General features: G+C 42.2%; 1 protein-coding gene across 2 annotated transcripts in view; it reads left to right on the top strand.

The window, feature by feature from the left end:
- Positions 1 to 4835: 4835 nt before the first annotated feature.
- The window catches only part of LOC143329152 (adenylate cyclase type 1-like), a 34564-nt gene continuing 12542 nt past the window's right edge, over positions 4836 to 26857 (top strand). For both annotated transcript variants that reach the window (XM_076744913.1, XM_076744912.1), the window contains exons 1-5: positions 4836 to 6633; positions 9670 to 9819; positions 10114 to 10232; positions 16839 to 16950; positions 26138 to 26265. In XM_076744913.1, coding sequence (XP_076601028.1) covers positions 6025 to 6633; positions 9670 to 9819; positions 10114 to 10232; positions 16839 to 16950; positions 26138 to 26265 — 1118 coding nt within the window. In that variant the 5' untranslated portion in view covers positions 4836 to 6024. The remainder of the gene's footprint in view (positions 6634 to 9669; positions 9820 to 10113; positions 10233 to 16838; positions 16951 to 26137; positions 26266 to 26857) is intronic.

Below are 26857 nucleotides of genomic sequence, written 5' to 3'. Positions count from 1 at the left end.
GACACATTACATTTGATCCATTATTAGTATAAAGATACTAATCAGAGCAGCTTATAGTTTCATACAACCTGTGTCATATTTGTAGTCTTGGTCATCATTCCTGATGGTAATAACAACGTCACCACTCACCAAGCAGATTGCTGAGGCAACTAAGAAGTCAGAAATACGAGCAGTCAGATAGAGATTTTAGACAATCCCCCTATACAGTATGTAATAATAAGTACACAATAAGTTATAATAAATCGTAATTTCCTCTAAGTTTAAATCTTAATTTGATAGTACTTCTTACTATTTTTCCCTTTGCAACCTGGTTTAATATTGTACTGGAGCTGGTAGTTGTCTCTGTCTGTCTGTCTGTCTGTCTGTCTGTCTGTCTGTCTGTCTGTCTGTCTGCCTGTCTGTCTGTCTGTCTGCCTGTCTGCCTGCCTGTCTGCCTGCCTGCCTGCCTGCCTGTCTGACTGTCTGTCTGTCTCACCTACCTCATGTGCTGCACAGTGAACACTTTGAGCACTGAAATTCAGTGGGGCACGTGATACTTTGGAAGCCAGCCTTTGTGGGAGGGGACAAGGCACATGGCCTGGACACAAACACACAAACACAAACACACACACACACACACACACACACACACACACACACACACACACACACACACACACACACACACACACTCACACATTGCCTCTCCCAGATTACTTGAACTATCAGAAGCTTTAAGAGGATTTCACAATGGGAGCGTGCCGCACTTGAATCTCATGCACCTGATGGCTATTGATCCATTATATGCTTGCGCACAGACACGCATGCAAAACAGGCACAATTGTTGCTTGTTGTCACTATAAACAAGCTTGTGACCTTGCTTCTGCATTTTTCAGTGTAAAGTGTTGTTGGAGGTTCTACACTGCAGTCGTGTGCTCCTCTGAATCCACGTCTGCAGTACAGTACTTTTAAAGTGTTGCCCCAGTCTGTCTGCACCACGAGACTCAGTTGCTGAATTTCAAACGGCTATCCACACCTTAATAAAGAGGAATAAATATACTAAGAAAAGGGAAATTCAGAGAATGTCACTTCCTTTACAATTTTCCCTCATAGTCTGCAGTCAAATAAATGTGCCCATAAACAGTGTACTCTAGCCGTTGGGCTTATTAGCAATGCTGATGTGAGTGGAAGATTAGAAGGGTCGTGCTGTCTGTAATGGAGGAGACGGAGATGTGTAGGATGATAAGCAAAAGGTTGCAATCAGCAGGCTGTCATGCGAGAAAGTGGGATAATATCATGTATAATATTTAGGGAAATGCAGGTACTGCATCAGGATTACATTTGATGTAACTACTTCATGTCTTATTTCCTTGTCTCGCAACCCCTGCTTTGATTTATATTTCCCTCTCAGTCTGGTTCTGAAACAATGGTCAGTTTCACTTTACTTGAAGTCAGGGGTCATCAAAAGGAAATAATACCTTATCAAGATTTAACCCTAGATGCAAAATGTCAGATATTGACTTTTACCAAGGCGACATTAAATATTTAGTTGCGCTTCACACAGGATTTGCCTTCTAATAGACCTCTAGAATTTAACCACACATATTATTGGGTGGAAAGATTGCAGAATATTTAGGCAGGAAAAGGGATACTAAAGAGATGGATACTGCAATACAACTACATATTTGCATGTTTCATGAATTATCCCAGAATGATTTCTTAGCCCACTGGCTGGGGATGATCCCAAAACCAAGACTCATAAACATTTGGGAATCACTGATGCTGATCGCACTTTTTCAAACAACACATGCTGCATATGTCCAGTTATTATCGGCACTGTTGTTATGACACTAAAAGCATGCACTAAAAGTCATGTGCCATCATCTATCTGCCTACCTGAGAATGCATTTGACAGATATGACATCTCTCTCTACAAACAGCTGAACTGTGTTAAAATACGGTCCAAACCTGACCGACGACCTCGCTGTCACTGGACTGACAGGTGCATCAACAGATGAATGATGTTTGAATCATGTGGAGCAGCATCGCTTCTACATTTATCTGCTGTGACTGTGGGCGTGTTTTAGAGAGAGGACAAATCACTCTCCGTGCCGAGTGAAGGATAAGCTCATGGATGGGGACCCCCCCACCCCCGAGTCCAGCTTTGATTTGGTAATTACGTGTATATTACGTTTTCAGCCTTGACAAATGGAGCTGTGCAGGTTCCTGCTCAAGGCCGGATTTGGACTCATTTCTTTTAAGTTTACATGAAAAATAGCTGACTTGTAGCCGTATTTGATTTATACTTTCCATTTTTTCTCATAAGTAAAGGGAAAGCACTAGATTTATCACCATACTGTAAACCCAATATAAAACAACATCATGCATATAAAGCTCATATTCTCCCACCTTCTGCTGTGTTCTTATCCTTCCCAGATAAAGCCCTTTTCACAGAGGAAACCAGGAGCAGCACACCTGACTGACGATTGTGAGAAAAGGTGTTTTCTCTTTTTTCCTTAGCACATTTTAATTAAGGCTGACATTAGCTAATTCACAACTTGCATTGCGAGGCCCTCTTGGGTCTGCCTTGGCTGTTTCATTTGCTGGTGTTGAGCCAATGTGTCTGTGATTATGAGACCAGCAATGCTTCAGCCACATCTGGACACTGGTGGGACTTGCCAGCTTCTGGGCTATCACTACAGATGATCACTTGATGACACAGAGTATACTATTTAGATGGAGGCAGCAGCTCTGAGCGTTCATTTTCATATGCTCTGCTTTCTTTCATTCATCTTCTTTTCTACCCTTTGTGTCCCTCTCCTGGTCCAAAGCAGCGGTGTGTGCGCACCATCCGTGTCCACATGCAGAAACATCCTGCTGGTTGGAGAATTAAAGGCTGTGCAAATCTTTCTGAAGCCTTTTTTGAGAGGGAAAGAGATGTTTCTCGCTGCTTAGTCGACAGGAAAAGCCACATTTGAGACATGACCAAAGGCCCAACATGAAACATTTGCTAAGATCTTTTATGTGCCATAGATCAGCTTTTGGAAAGAAGCTATACAACTGACATGTGGCGGAGAAGATTTTAATTGCTCCAGAGAGCTCAAGCTGTTGAGTCATCAAGCTGTTATTCAAATAACGATTTTTGCAATGTAAATATGTCAGATACATAATCAGCTGTTTTACATCATTTCAGATGCTCAGCTGTTTCATGTCTTTCAGTTTGAGACGTTTTCTTTTTGTGTGATGAAAGAGCGAAAGACAGAAATAGAAAGACAGGCATAGGAGGAGGAAGTGAAGACGATTTTTAGTGGAGAGGCACGCAGCAGGGAGCAGGCTGCTGTCTCCTTGTCCGATGCCCTTGGAGTGCAGCTTTGTGGTGTGAACTCCCATAAGGCCTCTTTTTGTTCTCAGAAGATGAGGGCTAGCAGAGTGCGACCGTGCACTTACACCTGAAGCCATCAGAAGCGGAGGGAATAACACTTTTATACCTTCTGCTTTCATCCCCCGATGTTCCCGGCCACAAACAGGCCAAGAGGTCCTCCTGGAAATGCTGCACGCCTTCACACAGATGCAAAGAAACCAACTGTCAATCAGAAAAAACAAACAAACCTGCGCGTGCAGATACACAAATGGCAATCTGAATGCCAGATTTTCATCTTGTCTGAATGCACAGACTGACATTTGCATCAAAAGAATATGTGATGGCTTGCAAAATTATAAAACAGCAGCTCTCATGATTGAGATTAGGTTAGGAGCTGCCACACAGGGAATATTGAAATATTGATCAGGGCGATGACAGGAAATCAATTCCAGATTAATTACACTCTGGCTGACAGACTATAAATGACGACACATTGTTTCATTTGCATATCACCTCTGTTACCGTGTCCTGTTCACTGACAGCCACACTACAGTAACACACCGCTGTTTGTGTGTCACCTAATGAAGTCCAGTGAACAGTGACGAGTAAAACGCTTGTAGATAAGACAGTTATGTGTCCTACATCCTGTGTCCCACATCTTTCTCTTTGAGGAGCAGGGATAGATAACGCAGAGGAGCGAGAGTGGCAGGCAGAAAACAGGGGACGGTAACGGCTGCTGTGGACACGAGCTGTATCCCGACTGATCATTGAGTGTGACAGCAAGCGTTTTGTTGTTTGTTTAGGACTTAAGACCTTGTATGGAATCTCTTATTTTGGCAAGCTTAAATCTCTTTCTTCTCTCTTTTTTGCCTTTACAACATTGTTAGATATTAAATTTAGTTGACTAACTGTATTTCCTGTGTTTACTGCATCTACAAGGTGATTTCATTTCTGTTGCACACATGTATTCATACTACCATGTATTATTATTTATTGAATTTTCTTTATTTATTTGCTTATTTCATTCTTTTTTTAAATTTAACCCGTTTTTGTTGGACGTTTATTTTCCACTCTGAATATGTGTGTGCCACATGTCTCAATCCAGAAGCCCAAGATGACATCTTAAAAGTCCAAAATTCACAGATAATCAGTTTACAATGATATAAAACAGGAAAATCAGAGGGCTCTCACGTTTGAGACGCTGGGACCAGAGAATATTTACAGTTTTCCTTTGATAATCGACTGGAACAGTTAACTGATTGTCAAAATTGATGCAGATTCATTTTGTGCCACTCCGCCCACTGATTGATCCACGAATCGTTTCAGCATCAAATGATCTTTTTGTACTCACAGAAACTATTCGAGACTATCGTACAGCATGCAAAAGTCTTATTCTTCCTCATAAAACGATCACTTTGATGCTTCTCCATGCCCAGGCTGGTCTTTTACACAGCACCACTTCTCTCTTTTTTCTTTTTCTTTTTTTTGTCTCTGAATTTGGTCAGCTGCCAAATACTTTATTCCCCTGTTTCTATTTCCAGTACAGCCCATTTCTCTCTCACTTTCTCTACCTGCCACACTGTATACACTCATTCAATAGCTGAGTTAGATCAGTGAAAGCTGGAATACGAACAGCTAACAGAAAGAAAGGGAGAGCGAGGGAGAAAGAGGGAGCTATGGGAGGGGAACAGAAGGCATGTTAGTGTCCTGGTAGAGTGCTGGACTTTGGCATCCATCTGTCACTTTCTTACACCCTGCCTGGCACTGACGGGTCATGGCAACGGCAGCCTGTGACGGATGACTAATCTTCCCCTGGTAATGAATGAGACACCACCCCCTGAATGCCAAGAGGGTGCTGATGGTGAGGGTGGCTGCCTCACTGGCAACACAGAAATCATATGATGAATGGTATGCAAGCATGATATCCCGTGCCTGTGCCAAGCAAATGCAGTAGCTGCCAGCTTAGGAGAATCTCTAGAGGGAATTTCATGAATCACGGTCTGCAAGCTCTCATATACAGTGCATCTGTTAATTCTGCTTCTTTCCTCTCCTCCTCTGTGTTAATGCATGTGAAGGAGACAGGAAAGGGGGAGAGCATTAATGAATCAACACGTGAAAAAAAAAAAAAAAAATTGATTATGCAGGCTTTGCTGGGGGAAACATGTCATGTGTAGGTGGAACAGAAAAGGACGTTATGGATGATGTATGCACTGCCCTGTGAGGCTGGTGAGGGGAGCTCTGCAGCCGCGCCAGTCAATTCGTCTTGACTGTGTGTTGAGTAGCTGAGACCTGTCTTATCTTCACCTCATAATGCGCAGGCGTGATCCTATCTGAGCCCCGCAAAAAAAAAAAAAGAAAAAAAAAAAAGCTTTTACCATTTGAACTAGGCGTCGTGTGCGCTGCTCCTCATGTGGCGCTCAAACGAAATAAACTGAGAGATATTTTTCAGATCGCATGCAGATACAGCCGGACCATGAAGCTTTCTGTGACAGCGGATCTCTCCGAACAACACAATTCAACCTGTGGATAGTGTGGAGCGCGTCTTGTGGCCACCGGCCAGTCTCGGCTATCTGGGACGCTCAGCCTCCAGCCTGCTGTGCGCGTCTTTCGCCGTTGGCTCCGGTCTGTGTCGGCGTGGGATCCGGTGTTCCGTTTGACCTAAGCTGTGAGCAGGTATTCAGTTTATGAATGGCACTGACATGGAGGAAATACCGTTTCAGAAAGTCAAAACCAGGCGGAAGAGAAGTCACTGTCCACCGGGTGTCCCCTTGACCACCATCGTGTGTGAGGACGAGTTCGACTGCAAGGAGCTCGAGTCCCTCTTCCAAAACTACAACCTGAAGCTGGAGCAGACATCCACTCTCAAAGCCCTGGCCGTCCTCATCTTCATGTCCTCGACGCTGGCCGTGGTGGAGTTGCTGTCCGGCCCCAGCCTCACCATCTCCAAGGGGTCCCATCCGGTCCACTGTGTCATCTTCGTCTCCCTGTTCATCGTAACTAATGTCAAGTACCTGCAAGTGACTCAGCTCCAACAGATTGTCAACCTGACGCTGCTCTTCGGCTTCACTTTCTCTTTCCTCTGCTGTCCCTTCTCGCTGGGCGCGATGGGGATGGAGCCCCCGACGTCCCCGGAGCAGGGCATGTGGCAGCTCATCCTGGTCACCTTCGTCGCCTATGCGCTCCTGCCCGTGCGGACGCTCTTGGCGGTTGTGTTGGGAATAATGGTCTCCATCTCGCATTTGATTGTGACCGCCACCTCTGTCACAGTGAAAACGCAGAAACTGTGGAGAACGGTACGTGCATGCTTTCACGTTCATTAATGGTTTGTATGTTGATGTTTTTACCATGAATAGTCATATAATCATCATCACTTCAGCTTCATCTACATACATGTGCCGCATAATGAGATATGATATAGGCCCATGCAGTGGAACACACTATTTAGAGTTCAGTTCAGCACCAGGGACAGCTCCCTGGGGTTGGACTTGATGGGATTTGCTCAGGCTTTGATCAAATTGGACAAAACTGTAATTCGGTTACAAACAAGACCAGCTCATGTCGACCACAAAGAAGAATTTCAGATAAGACTCACGACCTGAACTTTTGGTGGCATGCAGTGGACAAATGCAAAGTGAGACGGTGTGAATTTCTGCTCAAACACCTCTTTTCTCGCCCTCTGCAAACTACTAAAACGTCACATCACATCTACATCTTTACTGAGGTGAGGTAATAGTGGACTACTGTATAGGCCGTAGATGTGGCGATGCATACCTGCAGGCCCCTAAACCGATAACACACACACACACACACACACACACACACACACAGACAAAATGAGTAAGCAAAGCAGTCTGTGCTGTATATACTCATGGCTGTTTCCCCTGGGATATGATTCAGCCCCAAAGGAGCTGGCTGGGAATGAAGCACCAGAGTGACATCCTGCTAGCACCAGAAGTAGGGCAAACAGAGGGGCACAGACACACACACACACACACACACACACACACACATACAGACACACACACAGACACACACACACTTTCACCACACTATATGCTTCAGTTATGAAAAAGAGGGCAAAGTCATGCATGCCATTTCTGAGCTGAAATAGAAAGTGGTACACCACTCCCAGTACATTTATATCTTTGCACCTTTTTCTGTCACAATGGAACACACACACACACACACACACACACACACACACACTCAGATTTCTGACTGTCATCAGGTGTGTAAGGAAAGAAGATATGTCACATCGCTCAAACCCTCCGGGGGTAATGGAACATTTCTGCCCCCGTGCAGCATATGACATGAAGATTGTGCATTTCTTGGGGGAAGGAAATTGAGACGTGATCAGTTCATCACGCCCTCGGATGATGACAGCGTATTCGCCGAGGAGATTGTTTTCCTGTATGTAGGCTATGAGATACCTGCATAGCCATGTGAAGGACAGTGTTAGCTGGACTACCGGAGATAGCTAATCCATTAAGCTTAGAGATGAGCTGTGTGGCATGACCCCGCACAGCCCCGGCTTGCACCAAACCACCCACCAAGGTCCCAGGCACTCAGCCTGTAGGACTGTCTGCTTTCATGGCTCTGTGTACCTGAAATATCTTATTACTGAAGCGAGTGTTGTAGAGAATATAACCTGAAAAATAGGTTATTTCTTGCTGTGCATCTCGATGTCGTGTACTGTCAAGAATATAGAGCCCACTCTTTTTAGTGCCACATTTTCTGGATACATCAAAGAGTTTTTAGTTATATGCCATCAGTACATAACCATACATGTCGAGATAAAGCTTGGATTAGACAAACAGAAAACAAAACTGAACAATCAGTGTATTAAATCCCAATGTAAAGCTCATTCACTCTATCTGAACAATCATGAGTGATAATGTGCAATGTTATAGTGATATATTTTCTAAATGTTATAGACATTACAATGCTACAGGAAACAATTCCTTCACATAAAAGTTAATGTGAAGATTGTAATTTGCTCACTGCATGAGACAATAGGGAGCTATATCTTACTAACTGTGAATGGATGAGAGTGAGTGCAGAGCAGTAAGGTGAATTATTGCCACCTGAAGGCAAATTAGGGTTATCACCACAGATAAGCAGAGGAGTGTTGTACACCACTCAACTCAGATGTCCACATTGACTTACTCCAGGCTGTAAAGTAACTTGAGCATCGTTTGAACATGTTGACACTCGCCAGCACTGCTGCCAAGCACAAAGACAGACTGCTGTTGCCAAAAACAGTCTTTTCAAGGCAATCCATTATTCATCGGACTGGGAAACATGCCTGTCTGCGGCGATAGAAGTTTGTTAAATCTGAGAAGTTGTGTGTGCGTGTGTATCATGTGAAGCTTTGACAGTGTGTTCATGGTGCTCAATGAAAAATAAATACCCTGATTTTTTTCTTTTTACAAGTGAAGTGCAGTGTAATTTGTAATAGCATTTCTTGAGGTCAAGCATGCACTATCATTGACTCCAGCTGCAGAAAACACTCATGATGAATGACCAAAGATACGAAGAGAATGAATTCTTTTATTCGCACAAATGTATAATTACTGCCCAGGGTGACAGCTTGCTACTCCCCAGTCTAGAGGTGAACATAGGACCTTGTTTGGCTTTCGTACAAAGTCATAGTCAGCCGACCTCAGTCAAGTAGAAAAAAACACTCTCTACTCTACTGTGTGTCCTGCACAAGGTTGAAGCAGTCATGCTGCTGTGCATCTGCTGTGATGGATGAGCCACAGCATGGATTCTCAAATGTTTTAATGTTACAGACCCCAAAATAGAGAAATGTTAGGCCCTGTCACCCTCTCGCCCACCCCTCATTCAGGAATCAAAGTTGTAAAACTAAATCTATTATTAGAATAGTTATGCATAGCTCTATACAGTGTATACTCCAAACCAAAGAGTTAAAAATGGGAGAGTTTATAGGGAATTTAGCCAATTTAATTCTGTAAGGGTAATTCTGTGCAGCAGCTTCCCAGATTACTGAATATACACACAACAGATACGAAAAGAAAGAAAAACACTGAAACACAGTTCATTACAAATCTACAAACAACCAAAGCTTAAAATTCATTAAAAACCTTTATGTGGAATCGATAATAAATACAAAATAGACATAGTGACGAGGGTGTGCAAAGGCATAAAAAAAATACTATATTACGCACAAATACCCCATTTGGGGTACCTGAACCCTGGTTTCAGTGAATGCAAACACACAGATTCACTGCATCTCCTTATGGTGTCCTAACACTGTATGTATTTAACTGAAGAATTAAAACTGTGACTTTCATGTTTTCTGTTTGCAGTTGGTTGCCAACACAGTGCTGTTCACCAGTGTCAACCTGTCAGGGCTGTTTGTGCGCATCCTGACAGAACGAGCCCAGAGGAAGGCCTTCCTGCAGGCTCGCAACTGCATTGAAGAGAAACTCCGCATGGAGGATGAGAACGAGAAACAGGTACAGGCACCTGTACACTGCAGGAACTGCTGGTAAAATTAGATGTTTTTTTCCTGTCCCACCCCACCGCCACCACCTCTCTCTCTCTCTCTCTCTCTCTCTTGTGCCGTGAGTCATTTCGACACATTATTCATTTCTGTTAGATTTCATGCCTTTATGTCTGGCACATTTCTTATCTCTACTAACACTTTGTCCTATGATAACTTTGTATAAATGTATACTTAAACTTACTTTATCTTTTCTCTCTTTCACACACACACACACACACACACACACACACACTCACACGTGCAGGAGCGCCTGCTAATGAGTCTGTTGCCCAGGAACGTAGCTATGGAGATGAAAGAGGATTTCCTGAAGCCCCCAGAAAGGATCTTTCACAAAATCTACATCCAGCGCCATGACAATGTCAGGTAGGATCCTCACATCAGCACAGCACAACTGCAGACTAATCCCATTGATATATAAACCCCTCTCAGCTGTGAGTGAACTGAACTAATGCAGCTTTTAACAGTGGTATTTGGAGACACTATATACTCCTCATGTGAGAATTTCCAGTTGAAATAGTGGCATTAACGCTGTCTCGATGCATTATGGTGCTAAAACTAAATAAAAGCGAATAACTTGACCAAACATGTCCTTTGGAAAGAACACTGAGCTACACAGTGTAGTGTGATCTGACCCAACAGTGTCTGGAAACATTAACACCGCCCCAGGCTGCAAAGACTGAAATTCTTCACATTGAATACCAAGGGTTAGCCAGAGCCTCACTTATTATTAGTCCTGAAAAGTCCAAAGACATTAGGTTGCACTTTCCATTTGTTTAATATTGGTGGCATTTTTTTTGAGTTCTTTGCTGTATGGGCAACAAGAACAAACCCAAATCTGGGCATATTTTTGCTGGGCTAAGGCTAATATGCCAATGGTGCGTATGCCAACTTCTGGGCCGTCATATCTCTGTAGCCCCCAGGGAAGCAAGGCGTTTAGAGTTAGATTGTTGGATCGCACTGGGGAATAGAAAGGCAGCTTAAGCCATGCTTACTCAGGAGGAGATTCCTCTGGCACTTGTGCTATGTCCTACACACTTGCCAAGCTCCCAACAGTTTGGAAAACCACGACGGTTCAGTAAATCTCCACCTTCTTACTGTTCTTTCATCCTCTTTCCTCCCAACTGGCCATTTTTTTTACCTCATCCTCCCTCCTTCCAGGAAATAAACCAGTTGCTATCAGTTTATGGCACATTTAATATCATTAATTTGTCTTCATTTGGCTGCTATTTTACAATGTGCAGCAATAGAACAATTCAGATCCATTGCATAAGAAAACTTGCAACACCGCAATGTAAAAGTACTCCACTACGAGTCAAAGTGCACCATTCAAAATGTTCTAAGGAAAAAACAGTATCATCAGCAAAATGTATCAAAAGTAAAAGTACTCATGATGCAGCAGAATCACACCTGTCAGTATTATGTGTTATATACTGTATTATTATTATTATGGAGGCATTTTAATGTTGTATCTTTGCAAGAGGGAGATAATTTACTACTTCATGTGCTATTGGGTGGTTTAACCTAAAGCAGCCAATAATATTTTCTGAACTGATTCTATATTTTGTTGTTGTTTGTTTGTAAATACTATAATACATACTCAGGTAAAGTACCTCCTAATCATACTTAAGTGAAGCACTTAAGAAGATGCACTTAGTTACAATCCACCACTGACACCTGCAGCTGTGGTTGGCTGTGATTGACCTTTTGACCCTTCGTCGCTAACGTGTCAACAGCACGTTTGATATGGTGACATTCACTGCTCCATCTGTTGCAATTCATAAACCAGATTTTCTCACTTCTCCTTTTCATCACCTACTACAATCGGCATTTCTTACCATATTGCTAAATCTCCTTTCTCATGCTCCGACACTTCCTTATTTCCTTTCCTCATGTCCTCTTCTTCCTGCCTTTCTCTGTGTTCTCTGAGCAGCAGCGAGGCTTGAGGAGGAGAGTTTGCTTAGCCCCGGGATTAAGTTGCTACAGGGGATTAAATGCAATGGAGACTAAATTCTCGTTGCATAACGCTGTGTGTGCGCCTGAATGCGTGTGTGTGTGTGTGTACACGGTGGTTAAATATGGGCACATCTCAGCGGAGCTCTGCTGATTGCTTTTGTGCCTTGAACTCCTTCAGATAGCGCCACCCTTTGAGAGTGATCTAGACTGGATGCAGACATGATTTATGTGATTTGGGTGGACTGTAATTAGAAAGTAAACACTGTGCAGCACAATGTACTCAGAGTTTTCTTCATTATGTTCTGAGACTGTGGGCAGTGTTTGATCTGATTAAAATCCAGCCTAGGGGATATTGTAGCAATCACTCACTAAAAGAAAAAAATGTGACTCCAAAGTAACAAACCTGAAGTTTTTTTAACAGGGTATGTGGGATATTATAGCCCTATATTGACATACTTGAATTATTTTTAGGGTTTGTAATATAGCAACTGATAAAAAAGGCATTATAAAGCAAGCTAAAAACAACAGTGATTCCTATAAGGAAAGGACATCTTTAAACCACCAGTAATTCGTTCAAAATTGTTTCTTAATTTAGCAAATCGCCTCTCATAAATTGCATTTTTATTGTTTATGTGATTAATTATATGAAAACAGTGCTAAATTATGAGCAAGCACTGTTTAATATCACATGGCTCTTTTAATGAAAGAGCTTTCCGATTCATCATCACTTTATAATTTAGAATCCACTTTAATCCAGCGTGCATATTCACCACTCTTTGTTTTTTAATTCACATTTCCTGCATGTCTATTTATAACGTTTCTCTCCACCGTCAGGCATACAGCAAACACGCAGAAAAAGCTAGTTAACGGCAAATTTCCGCCAGAGAAGGTATTCACTTTATGAAATAGATGTAATGTTGCTCAGTTGGAAGGAAGCTTTTAAAGACTTTTATTAAAAGGTTGCATTAAATCACTCTTAGAAAAAAACAAATGAGTTCACTGAGAGGACGATCAGAAGACTCGAAATGATGCCACTCTGTCTCCAAGATGACCTACTTGGGTCACTGACAGGAGGTTTTGTAATGTTTGCAGATGCGATCGCCAACAGTTTCTCCTTCTAAAATGTGCAGTAAGCACCTTACACACTCTTCTGTGTTACACCCTTTATTGACCTGACGTCAGCACACGCACACTGCCCACACACTGCCGCTCCCGAGGGGCCCGTCTGAAGTTATCCCTTGAGTTGGCACGTGGCCTGTGCCGTCTGCTATGTCATTAAATTGAAATCACATCAGCAAAAATAGCTATAGTAATGCCTCCCACAGAGGGAAAATTGAGATTAGCATAATTGGGGGAATAACTTTGCTTGAATATGTGCCATTGGAGAGAAAATAATGGGTGAGGGTGTGAGGGGGGGTCGAATTAGACAATATTGGATATTAGACAAGTTCTAGTTACCAAGGGGAAAATCAGGTTTGTATTACGTGGCTTAATTGTTTGAATTGTAGTGCTTTGCATGCTGCAGATGAGTTAACCGAGACAGAAACTTGAGTCTGGGACGAGGTTTTGACCTTGAGCAGAGAATATGGTGCGGTACAGTCCAGCGGATTTGCGGTCGGCAATGACCGGAGCTGGAACAACTTATCATTCAAAATCAGACATAGAAGTTCACAGTCTGCCATCTCTGTGGTCCAACTCATAAAAATGACTCAGTGAAGCTTCTCAATGCAGCGGCAAATATGTCAAATATCTAATGCTGTGTAGTTAAAAATAAGGCCCAGATGTTTGTGGTATTAGCTGCAAGCTCAGCACACATTCGTATTTGTCTGTATGATTTAGTGTCCGCGCCGTAGCACACGTGGATACGGATACTAATAAGCATTCTTGTATGTTTGAGTATATATCCCTGGGTTTTTATACCTTTATGATGAGCCAAGCAGAACAAGCTGCTCATGTTGGGAAGGTACTTCATCATGAGCGTTTTTATGAGCTGATTATGCAGTTACTAATACAAACATTTGTGCCTTTTTTGGAACGTAACAGGATCTTCTGACCCACATTGTATGCCGATGGCAATACTTGATGATGGCATGACACTAGATTTCTGTATCTTTGTAAACTAAGGACTGAAAAGCTGAGTACTGTGATTTTAAGGGTTCCTCTGGTGCGTAAATCTTCAGTGGCGCGGTGTTGTGATTCCTGTCCGGGACTTTGAATGGAACACAGGCCTCGTGCTGCATGCATGGAGAAAGTGGTGCGCATGTGGTTTAAATGAGGCCAAAAATAACTGAGTGTGGTGAAGTTCACGCGAGGTCATGAGACACTGTGACCATGCACTCAATGGGATGGTCTCTGCAGCACGTTATGGCTGGTTTATGCTTCATGCACAGCCGCACTTACGAGCCTCAGTCCTTCTATCTCCTGTCCAGAAAAATGCAAAATATTTGTTTGACCTTATGAAATATCCTCCAACAAAAACACAACCAAACTATTTATTGAAGGAAAGCAGTTGCAGCCTGTAGTTTGGCCACAATGATGTACATTTCACTTGAGTTACGTAACAAATTCATCAGCTGTTAGTCCAGTATCGACTGAGAAAATAAGGGCCATTTTTAAGCAGTGTGGACATGAGACAATTTCTGCAATATTGTCTCATGAAAGAACACTTGAACGTAAGGCGTGTACTCATCGTGACAGTTGCAGAACCGCCACAGTCTGCCGCTTCCACCTGTCGAGCAGCCAAACGGACATCAGACACCAGACATGAACCGAGACACGTGCCGCTTTGCAGGAGTCTGTCAGCAAGCGGACTGGGGATCCTCCTAAACTGTGCGTGGAAGGAAACTATCTCGCCTGTTTAATATGAGCACATCGGAAAGAGAGAGTCGCAGTATAGATTTTTCGAAGCTAGCAAATTTTAAACAAAGCACTGACAGTCCATTGACTGTCTTCACATCTATTACCAGTCCCCTAATCTCCTTATTTAAACCACATCCACATTTCCAACTGGTTTTTGAATGATTTCTGCAGGTGTGACTGTGAAATGATGACTCATTTTACAAACTGCTTGTCTGAGTTTACACTTCAGTCCTTTGAAGAGGATGACAGGAGCCTGGAGACATTTGGGTGAAAATTATAATCAGCACTGTTAACTTTTTAAAATTGGTCTTTCAAGACAATTTACGAGAAGATGTTTCGGCTCGGAGTCTGGATCGAGCATGAAATGGAATTTATTGTGAGTTTGAGGGATTAAATAAGTGGACGTACTGTATGTCATGTGAGCTGATCACTCAAAATGTATCTATCCAGCTTTTTGCTCAATTTTTGAGTGATTAAGTACAAACGCTTAAGATGCTTCGACTGCATCCGAATGCTCTTAGATGTTTTACTTTATCCACTGATATGAAATGCATTATAGCATCAGTTCAGTTCTTTTCAGAGTTTCAGTGAATTTAACTTTAAGTGCTGACACTAGCGCGGTATTTAACGTTTCAATTACTTGTCAGCCACAGATGGTTGCCAATTAAAACATTCAAGCAAATTGAATCCATTGCCCCTCATTACCGTGGCATCTGTCAGACAACTAAATGACATTTAGCTGCTCCCTCTTAGAGATCCAGCACTCTGTCATATTGTGAAAACTCCAGCCCACATGCAGACAGCAGTCTGCCGTCAGTGCGAGCGCCGCAGACATGCAAGTTGTTCAAGACAGTCAGAGTTTGATGACTAATCCCCTTCACACCCTCCACTGCCGCCCAGCACTCAGGGCAAATCCTTCACGGTGAAAGTTCCTGCTCTGCTCTGATGCAGATTGATAATGAGTCGTCTCTCAGGGGCAGGACGACCATATTAAGACAAGAGTTTTCAACACAAGTAACCTTTCCTTCAGGGCCTGTTGTTAAGTTATATTGAAACATGACGAATACAGGCCCAATTCCAAAAAGGCTGGGACACTGTGTAAAACAAAGTGTGGTTAGCAACAACAGTTTAACAAAGTGTTCCTGAGCCCATGTAGTAATAACCTTTACATGTGTTCACGAAGTGGTGAACCTCGCTCCATCCTTGCTTGTGAATGACTGAGCCTTTTATACCCAATCGTGGTACTTTTCAGTGTCCAGGCCTCAGGTTTCTGTGGTTGGAGGGGGAGGTGTTTGACGGCAGTGTTGACCTGATGTCTGTGAATGTTGATTTAAGATGTTTTTCACCTTTTTCTACAAGGCCACATGTTTTGAGACATCTGAATTCATATTCACCTCAGAAAGTTGAAGCCAACAAGCCGGGCTAACTCAATTCCTCTTAGACAGTGGAACTAGACTTTAGTTTTGCTTCATGTTATCTCAATACCTGCTGAGTCATCAGCAACTCGCTCAACATTTTCTTCTGTGTGATGACGTTATTACAATTCTGACCACATCAGTGCACAAGTGAGAAAAATGTTCTAAATATAAAAAAAAGATTTTTAATTTCGGTTCAGCTTTAAACCTCAAGCACTTGCAGCCAAATATACCAACTGTCAAAAGGGAATACAAGTTGACCTGGAGACAGTGACAGTGCCTTGATGGTTGCATTATATCCCAGAACAGCTCCCCACCAGCTCCTAACAGGACATGTCTCCACCTTGATCCCCATGAGAATGCTCTTGCTTCTATTTTGAGTCGCTCTGCTTCACTGCACCACCAGTCATTTAGAGAAAGGGGCAGGTTCTCTCTCTCTCTCTCTCTCTCTCTCTCTCTCTCTCTCTCTCTCTCTCTCTCTCTCTCCCTCTTTCATATTTTTTAGGTTTTGCTGCTTCAGGTCATTAATTTGAATGTTCGCTTAGTTTGCTGTAATCATTTTTTCCAAAGAGAACGTTCAAGCTGACTTTGGCTCAGGCTTCCTAAATGTCATTTTAAACAAATTCCTGGGAGCTAATCTGATCAGGCACACAATGACGTTGTTTCCCGCATACAGTAAAACACGCTGCGATGAATAACCTGCATCGACTCAAACACTTCTTTCTCCCTCTCTCTGTTGCAGCATCCTGTTTGCAGATATAGTCGGCTTCACTAGCCTGGCCTCCCAGTGCACAGCGCAGGAGCTGGTTAAACTGCTAAATGAGCTGTTTGGAAAGTTTGATGAGCTTGCCACGGTGAGTCTGTTACCCTTTCTTGAACACTTACCCCTCAATTGGTCACTTTTGGCATCAAAAGCTGCTCTTTTTCTGTGTGTGTACACAAGGACGTCTCTGTGTGTATGTGCATGCCTGTACTGCTTTGGCCACAGGGTGTTGGCACATGCCACTATTGTACCAGCTTAGCATGATGTCAGAGTGAATACTGGAAGCCCATATGATGCTTAATATGATTATCCAGTGCTTTATTTGAGGAAGAGTTGACAGACCTTTTTAATCTAGGCCAGATTTACCCAGGGCTAAACCTCGCCTCCACTCTGGTTGTGTGAATGAACTGAATGAAGGGGCCGCTGTTGTACTTGTCCCAATCTCTCTAGGTTCACATGTGGGAAAGATTTCAGCTCTCCCATCTGTCAGTATTTCACTCTTTGTGATTTCGGTGCTGAAAATCTGCTCAACTTTTACTGTAAAATTTCAAATATGTGGCGCTATATACTACCTTGACTTGCTTTTACTTTTCAATGCAGTTTATGGGAATCAAAGCACGTCTGCAGAAAATCGCTCCTTCTCCACTACTTTCAGTTTGGCTGACACGTACAGTATCTTTGTTTGGTGAGAGGGTTGAGCCCCTGAGCCCCTGCAGATCACCCTGCCACAGCCTTATCTACATGTAATCTGGCCTCTATTACTTACACTAGGCACATGCCCTTGTCAAATCCATTAATCCACGGGATTACAACTAACCCTTTTTTTGCTTTCATAGAAGGTTTTACTTGGCCGTGTTGAGGGCTTCTATTTTTAACTTGTTTGTTTACAGGCACAAATTTAGAACTGACTAAAAACAGAGCGCCTCCTGTTTGGCTTGTTATTGTCAAATAATTGTCAATGCCTTTCCAACTAATCTTGGATCAGTTGCTTTACCTGGTTCTTACTGTTTTGTATGTGAGCCACACTCTGTCTTTATCCTACAAGAAGTTGTGTTTCCTCCTGAGATGCTATGAGCCAAAACAAGATGATTCCCTGCATCACACACATACACACACGGGTGCACTCTCATTTATAAGTCACGTCAACAAGTCAATGCACTTTAATTCAAGCTTTTTTTCCTCTTCATTTCAAAGATGCTTCAATGAATTTAGCTTCAAATGACGCATCACAAGCAGTTTGGCTAGAAGAAATGCTATCTTGAGCCACGTCAGTTTTCTTGCTGTTGTGACTGGAGCTGTCTCAGTCTTTTGGTTATAACTGAATAGATCAGCCTGATCTCCGCTTGGCTGCTAGCTGGGAGCCTCGTGTTACGCTGAAAGGCTGTCCCCGGCCATGAAACTTGTCGTCAAATGTTCTAGCCTTGCCCTGACCCAAAGCCCCACTCATTCTGATCCACTTTGGCAGGAAGTGGCAGTGCCAGTGACTCATAGCTGTGGTCACTGTGGGCACTCAGACTCTTCTCGTTCCATACGAAGAGCGGGCGATGCCACATGGCCACTGGGCATCATCTCATAATACCATTCCAGCACCATCCCCACACCACCTGTCCACTCTTTGGACTTGTCAAGCTGCATGGGACGTGGGCCAGGAACGCAGTGTTCTCCTAAAGTGCTATTGATGTAGTAGTCCAAGTCTCCTCTCCTCTCCTCTCCTCTCCTCTCCTCTCCTCTCCTCTCCTCTCCTCAAGCCATCCAGCATTTTTTTTTTTTAACATAAATGAAGAAAAGGCTGCAAATATGAATCAAGCTTTATCAGAAAGCTTCCCCTCACTCATGCTGTCTACAGTCACACCTCATTTTAACCTCAGGTGGCTGACAAACACTTAGACATAAGCTCAAAAATAGACATTTTAGGAACATTTTGTTTCTTTTCCTTATGAGCAATCATCACTAATATTCACACAACGAATGCACTCTTTTCCGTCTTACTCAGCTGCGTATTGGAGGGAATTTCAAACTAATGTAAACCATCACAATCTTTCTCCTCCTCCTCCGTTCTCAGTTGTATGAAGCTGAGAAAAAGCTGGAAAAAAAAAACTTATTAGCTTACGTTATAAAGTTGATGTGTCAGCATGTTAGCATATGTGCACATCCAGCAGACATGGAGCAACAGTAGCATTCATTCAGCATCACGTTGTCGGCCTCTTGGCAGAATAAAGTTAAATATTGGCTCTTGTTTTGGCTCTGTTTTTGGTCTCTACCACATCCCGAAGGAAAAAGGTGGCTCACTTTCTCTGGCTGCCATTTGGTGCTGGTCAGGATCAATAAGAGTGGTGAGAGTGAACCAAATCAGTGAAGTTGCAGGCTATATGACCAAGAGTTGAGGGCAACTGCAGATTTGGGTGATAATTCGCTGCATTACTACAAGCGCCACCTGTCACAGTAAATATAGCAATATGACCCATTATTATTATGAAAATAGCGCAAGTCTAAAAAGTTTTTTCTCTGACTGAGTGTGGCAATAGTTTGTCCCCTTGTGTGTCATGTATATAAAGTGCAATGCCCAGAGGTAAAGACATTGGATCCAATGACTTGCATTAGCCTGGAAAGCTAACAGTCTGTAATGGATGGAATAAAGCAAAAAGCCTTGGGTCTTGTGTCAGGTTTGGATTTTTAAATCGGTCACACTAGTAAGAGGTTCAGCCAGCCTGGACTCAGATTTTTAGGCCCAGAAGAACTCTACTCCTGGAGTAGACTCCTGCCATTATTTCCAATGGCTTTCACTGCGCCACCAATGCTTCCTGCTGCGTCGAGCAAAGCCTTGCTTGTGCCCAAAGTTCAACTAGGTTGAGCTCGAACCGCTGAACGCAGATCATAGATAGAGAGAGACGAAAAAAATCTTTTTTTGCTGGACCTCGCCATATTAAGTAAGGGGCTAGCTTGAAAGTTGAAGTTTACAGGAAACCCACTCAGTGATCAGTATTGGCGGTTTGATTCCCACCACCCACAAGAACACAAGCTGGGAGTAATTATAACTCTTCACCGCCAGGCTGAGAATCTGCAGACTACCGCTGAGACCCAAGAGAAGGTGCAAACATCTCAGGAAAGAAACCTTCCCACAGCTCAAACTTGGTCTTTGTTGAAGTAGTGAAAATCTAACAGCAAGACTGGCACACAAAGCAGACACATTATTATTCCATACCTGGCTGAAGAGATAGAGATAGCTGCACTGTAGAACTGGTCTTTACAGAGAAATGGCATTTTCTCTGTCAGCAGTCGTATTTCTTTGTGCAAGTTTTAGTACAAGTAACATGAAAGATTTACGCAGCCTTCACAATGATAATGGGAATGTTTGTTTTTCAAGAAAAGTAACAAAAGAGGGAGATTTATTTCAAAGAGGGATAACAAGAATGTAAATTGACACACCAACTGGTCCCCCCTCGCACTCGATAAACACTTCCTCTCCCTGGCTGAGTTTCCAACAGTCTGTCCGGCACCCGAAACAACAGTTTCTGTTGTGAGAGGGACTCTGTGATTAATTTATGGTTGTTGTGATGCTATATAACATTAATAGCTCTGAACAGGATGTGCTTTTGTGTCCATATGCATATGTGTGTGTGCGTTGTAGCTGTTTCCATGGCAGAGTTTCACAAAGCTTTTTCATTCTTGTCTCTCCTCTTTTCTCTCCTCTTGCAACACCTCCCTGCATCACAGCTTTAAGACTCCTCCGCTCCTTGTTTCTCAGCTTCTTGATTGACATGCAGCAGCCTACTTCCCTCAACTGTGTCTTTTATGCCCCGTGGTTCTCTGCACTCTCTCTCATGTTTCCATTTTTAGGATGGCTCAATGATGTATCTATCTGCTGCCTCTTCCTTCCTCGACGAGTCAGAGTTCCCATTTTCATTCACACATATATGACTGTGAAAGCTGACAAAATCGCCTGCATCACATGTGCAGTGCATGAATGCGTGCTGAAGTTGACATAAATCACCGCCATATTTGTATTCCTGAATCGCTTTTTTTCCACTGTTCTTAAGAGACTAATCCACCCAAGGAGCATGTGTGACATTCGGTGTGTGATTATTCCCTGTTTAAACATTATACTGTAAGTAATTCATTAACCGGAACAAAGACTCATCAAGTCATGAGTAATCTGATGACATGCAATTTCAATTATAATCTCTGTGAGGAAACAACAATGGAAGAAAACTGTACTACAACCAATTATATTTCCAAGAAAATCTGCAGAAAGTTAACTTTAAAAAGATGCCTCCAAATGTAGACGTGATAATTTGTACATCTGCTGGTTTATATAATGCAAAATCCAGTGCCAAGAGAAGTTGAACAAATACAACTGGTTAGGACGCCAATAAAGAAATGTCTTATTTTTAAATGAACCACAAGGAATGTTCACTGCCCACACTATGACAGCTGCCTGCCGAAAGCCAAAGTCTGGGTATAAATACAACTCAAATAACCCTGTTTGGGTTTCTCTCACGAGCAGGTGCAAGGATCACTGTCAAGTCCTGCAGCCTGCGTGTGAGAAACTGTGGACTGAAGCAAAACCCAAACCAAACAAGCCGGCTTTGAGTTCTCGATGGAGGAGTGAGGGAGAATAAATGCTTCCGTTTCTGGATGATGATGACTGTCATTGCAGTGACCATAAAGACACTTGCACGTCCATATGCTGGGAGACCCACATGAGGCAGATTTTAAAAAGCACTGTCTAAACTGAAGCAGCAGAGGCCAAGATATACTGACCGTCAGTGACTAATGCAGGTCAAGCTCCAAAAGCATTGGGTCCAACACTTCCCATAATGCATCTATTTTCTTGTCAGACCCTATCTGACTAGTAAACACACATATCTGTTAAACTACACAACCCCACTTTACAGCCTAGGCTTCTTTCCACTTGCTAGAATAAATGTTGGCATTGCACATTTCTCAGTTTCATGTTGTGACTGCTGTGGTTAAGGTCTGGTTAGCTTTAGGTATAAAACCCTTTTGTTGAGGGTTAGCAAAAGATCATGTTGCGACTTAAAATATGCGGTCTTGTCGCCACAAACATGGCTGGAAAATGTCCAGATGTCTTGTTAAAAATGCCCTGTTTTGTTGCCACAAACATGACTGGAAAACATCCAGACTTCCTATAAAAAATACCCAGTTTTGTTGGCACAAACACAGCTGGAAAACGTCCCGATGTCTCCTTAAAAATAACTGTTTTTGTCGCCACAAACATGACTTGAGCAGTGGCCTGCTGCCTGGCAGTCACTGTTCTTAGCTGTTGCTGAGCTGTTTGCATTTTTATTGGGAAATAATCTGCATATTTTGCATTTGTCATATTGGAATAAAATCTGACTGAATCTTTTAATTATTAATAGCTTGTTAGTTTCATTACAGCTCCTAAGCATGGCTCTGCTGAATGCTGATTTCAAGGGAAGGCTGTTCCCAACAAGTCAAGAACACTTGCGTAGTGTCAGAAAAACACTGACGGAAAATAAAATCTCAGCGCGTTCATCTCACTGTCATCTTGAATCACAGATCAAGCATCAGTTTAGTCTCATAGAGAGAACCGTTGTTTGTATAATGAGATTAAGCTTCACAAATTCTGTTTACCATTTAAGGCTTTATTTTACTTCATTATGGTTAATGTTAGATTGTCATGCTGCATTACAATTATTCATTTCTGATTATGATTGAAGATAGAACCTCAGAGCTCTTTCAGTGTGTGTGTGTGTGTGTGTGTGTGTGTGTGTGTGTGTGTGTGTGTGTGTTTGCAGTATTTCTCACAAATGTGCGGATATTTTTTATATCATTCCAAGTAAAACAATGCTCCTCAGTTCCAGTGCTGATCAAGTGTTCAGAAAAACAGGGCCATCTTTGTAAATAAAACAGTCTTGGAACACTGAACATTTGTTATTTGTCATATCCGTCATATCTGTTAAATATATCTATAGGTTTGCCTCACAGATCTCCAACAGCCGCTCGCTCCAGTCCACCAGGTTGTGGTGGGAGGAGGAAGCGTTGATACATTATTCATTTGCTGGTGCACATAAATGATTGTATATGAATGCAGATCAATAAGAGAGCTGGTGACAAAGAGGGAAATGGGTTAAGACGAGGGGAAATGTTGAGAGAACTTCTGCAGTACTCTAAAGATTTTGCTCAACAGAGGGCCTTTGCAATGCATCATTGTCAAGCTTTATTGATGAAATGTTGACATGAAATAATTCAACAAACCAAGGTAGATTAAAAAAGCGAGTGTTTTTTTTTTACTAAATCTATCTCATGGCCTGATGTAAAATGTATAAAACAGTGTAGTTTGTTCAAAACAGAATTAAGAAAAGTGTTAAAATTGCTATAAATCTACATAGTGAAACAACTGAAGACAGACAGCAGCAAACACACTGTCTGTCTCGTGTCCTTTCCACCCCCCTGCTGAGCCACAGGAGTGGAAACCCTAATCTTTGGTCTCATCAATAATGTGGACACAGCACTGATCTTTGTCTCTGCATGTCAGACAAAGCGTGATGTGTTCTGCTCTGTCCTTTGAGGACCTGTAGGAAATGAACTGCTGCTTCTCTCAGCTGGCTCATCTTTTCCTTCATAATCATTTTCTGAATGCTCCCCTTCCTCTGTCTCTGTGTCCCTTTTTGTCTCCCTCTCTTTGTCTGTGCACACTGAAGTGTTTGCCAATTTGCATCTCTGCAAGCGTACGGGTATACTGTGTGTAAGATGCCAGGTAAAACAACTCTACCTGCCCTCAATGCATTCTGACCTCACTGAAAACGCAATATAAAACATTGACAACTCAAAATCTTAAAAACATCATTGATTGTGTTTCCTTTCTAATGGAAATTGTGCCTATAATACACTGTACCCATCTTTCCTCTATGCTGATGACCACCCAGATTGGCCACAATACTTCAGTCACGTGACGGTGGTAATCCAGCTTGTGACTGAATCAGCTCCTAAACCCTCACAGTGCAGATTAGCACAGGAAAAGTACAGAGTAGGAGACTCTGTAAGCACCAGGGCTTTCCCTGCTTCCTGTAGCTTCAGCTATGCCTCCCTGTAGCGCCATCTGCTCCTGCTCCACTATGACCTGAGTTACCCCGAGGAAACCTCACTGGCTCTGTCATAATAAAAAAAAGTTTTAATGTCAGATGAAGCATTTAAGTGTCATAAGAAAGAATTTCACTTGCTAGCTTTCTAAGTGAATAGATTAAGATCCAGTTCACAGGATATTAAATTTTAATTTTTAAGTATCATCTTTTTCATCCTGCGACTCTTTCTTTTGACGTCCATTTGTCTGTTTGAAATGTACGAGGAGTGAACAGAAGCGAGTTCAAAAAGAAGCTCTGTATTTTCAGCCGTCAATTAGAGGAAAAGAAACAAAAACTTTGAAGCTGAGATATTTTGCTGTTAATTATAGCACTGATCTTATTCCACTGACCATAAGCTTTAAATTTTGTTTTTCAAGAAGAGATCAAGTAAGATCCCCGGGAAAGAAATTAAGAATAAGAGCAGGACAAGCAAGAAACCAGGGAGGCTGATAAGAATAAGATACACATATAAAAATATTCGGTATGAGAGTAATAGTATAGCAAATTTAGAAAGGTATTCACTATATAGGATATGTATATTATGTTTTTGCATGATAAATATAGTAAACATTGTGCAGAAACAACACAAGTTAATATGAAATAAATGACCATCGTATTAATGTGTGTAATTATGTTACATATTGACGTGATGATATCTCAGATAAGTATGAATTCCCATTTGAGATCGGTAGTTATTATTTCAATTCTAAATTCAATATTTTGCAGAAAATGCAAAACTACAGATGGATGCTCAACAATCTACAACATAGTGCTGCTGAGTGTTCCTCCCTTTGTACCTTTGAGTCTAACAATATATTCAACATGAGCAGCACGCATGGCCCCGTGCCGCTGAGCACTCAGAAAGCATGACCGCAGCATGGAAAACTCCACGAGGCAAATAGTTGCCGCCGACAAGCCCCAGCTATCTGTCTTTTCTGCAACTCACATGGCTCGCATGTTAAAAATAGAGCATCCGTCTTGTCATGTGCCCACCAATGTGCATAATTATGAGTCTTTGTGCACTTCACATGCATGGCCAGTGATCCCATTACCTCCATGGAAACAATAAAGGGTTATGAGAAGGCGTCTTCGGTAACCCAGCCTCCCTGGTAAAACGAATGTCTGTTGCTTACATCGTCGAATAATGGGTTATATTTGTAAGCTGCCTTTTAACGCCACTGCACATTGTCGCCAAAGTGAGAGTGACTCACCTTATTCCCTGATTTGGTGCTGCATTGTGGGAACCGTCTCAGTGTTGGTGTAAGTTCAAAGTCTTAAGAGTTGGCATGGGATGATGAACATGCAATACAAATATCAGTGCATGTGTCCACAGCATCGTCATGTGTTGTACTCTGCCTTATTTACCTTATTGACTGTCTCTCTCTCTGCTTTTGTGCATGTATTTATTCATTCATTTGACCACATTAGTTTCTCCTATACCTGGAGTCTTTGGGTTGGGTACTCAGTTGCCTCCAACTTTCTTCGTCATTCGTCATTTTAAACTACACGGCAGGTGTTGCCAGTGGCGTATCTTTAGGTGTACGTTGTCGAACAACCACACTGGCATAAAACAGTAATTTAATCCAGGGTCATTTAAGAGTATCAGGCCATTTCAACAATTTATGCATTAAACATCACTTCCTAACCAGTCAAGTGGTGAAAAGCACAATTAAACTCTAAAAAACTACAAAATCATCAGTGTAATTTGCCTGAAAAACTTGAGGGATGGCATATTTTTACATATAATAAACATTACAGTGTTATGTTGAGGAGGTTAAATTGAAGGTGAAGCTCATTTGAAAGGCAATAACTCCTGCACCATAAACTCAATCAACCTTGGAACTTGCAGCAATGGATAGCTTGAAGCAAAACTTACAAATTACTCTGATGGATATGGATCAGCGTAATCAGTGTAATGGATAAACTATAATTAAATGTCAGAATTTTAAACTCAAACGCCACCGGTGCAGTTCTGATGGAACTGAGAGATTTTCGGTTCGATGACTGTTGCTACTCTGTTGTAATGGTTTTAACACTAACTAAGCTGATGATTATAGGTTAATTTATAATCCTATGAAAGGCCATAGGTGCTGCAGCACGACGGGATGATCTTGTTAACTGACTGGGTCCTATAGGCGCCGAATCACGATTTCACTCTGCTTTGATTGGTAGGAGAACCACTGTCGCAGGATTAAGATCCTGGGGGATTGTTACTACTGTGTGTCTGGACTGACCCAACCCAAGACTGACCACGCCCACTGCTGTGTAGAGATGGGACTGGACATGATTGACACCATAACGTGAGTGTTCATATGCAGCTTTTGGTATTATTTCATTAGTGTTAACATCATCATCTGTTCATACATTCAGTAGAACATGCTGCCACGCTGCAACCTTTCTTATAATCTTTAGTTTATTCTAAATGCACTGTTGACTGAGTCCATGTTGAGAGATTTCCTTCAAGCAGGGCGAACTGCGGCCTGGTTAGCCATGTGTGCTGTGAGTGAATTCTAACACTGAACATTTGAGCGAGCGGAACCACAGTTGGCTGGGAGAAAAGGCTGTAGGAGAAAGAAAATAAGCTCTTTTACTGAGCTTGAAAGAGCTTGTTTTCCCCACCTTCCCTGCAGAAAGTGAGAAGTTGAGACGCAGCAGCAGATTAAATGAGATACTTTCATGACTTGACTGGAAGACTGCTAATTAAGATTAGGCTTTTTCCTCAACACTGATTAAACAGAAATGCTCAACTTAGCAGTCTGTTTTGTTCTTTAGTCTATTTTGGTATGTGAGAGCAATGGAGGGCATTTTTGAACAATGCTTGTTCCTGACAGATTTCAATACAGTATTTACACAGAGTGCTTATAGTTACAGATTGTATATTATTCTCAATTT

The sequence above is a fragment of the Chaetodon auriga genome, chromosome 12, assembly GCF_051107435.1.
Source record: "Chaetodon auriga isolate fChaAug3 chromosome 12, fChaAug3.hap1, whole genome shotgun sequence".
In the NCBI taxonomy this organism is placed as follows: Eukaryota; Metazoa; Chordata; class Actinopteri; order Chaetodontiformes; family Chaetodontidae; genus Chaetodon; species Chaetodon auriga.
This window is presented reverse-complemented; position numbering and strand designations above follow the sequence as displayed.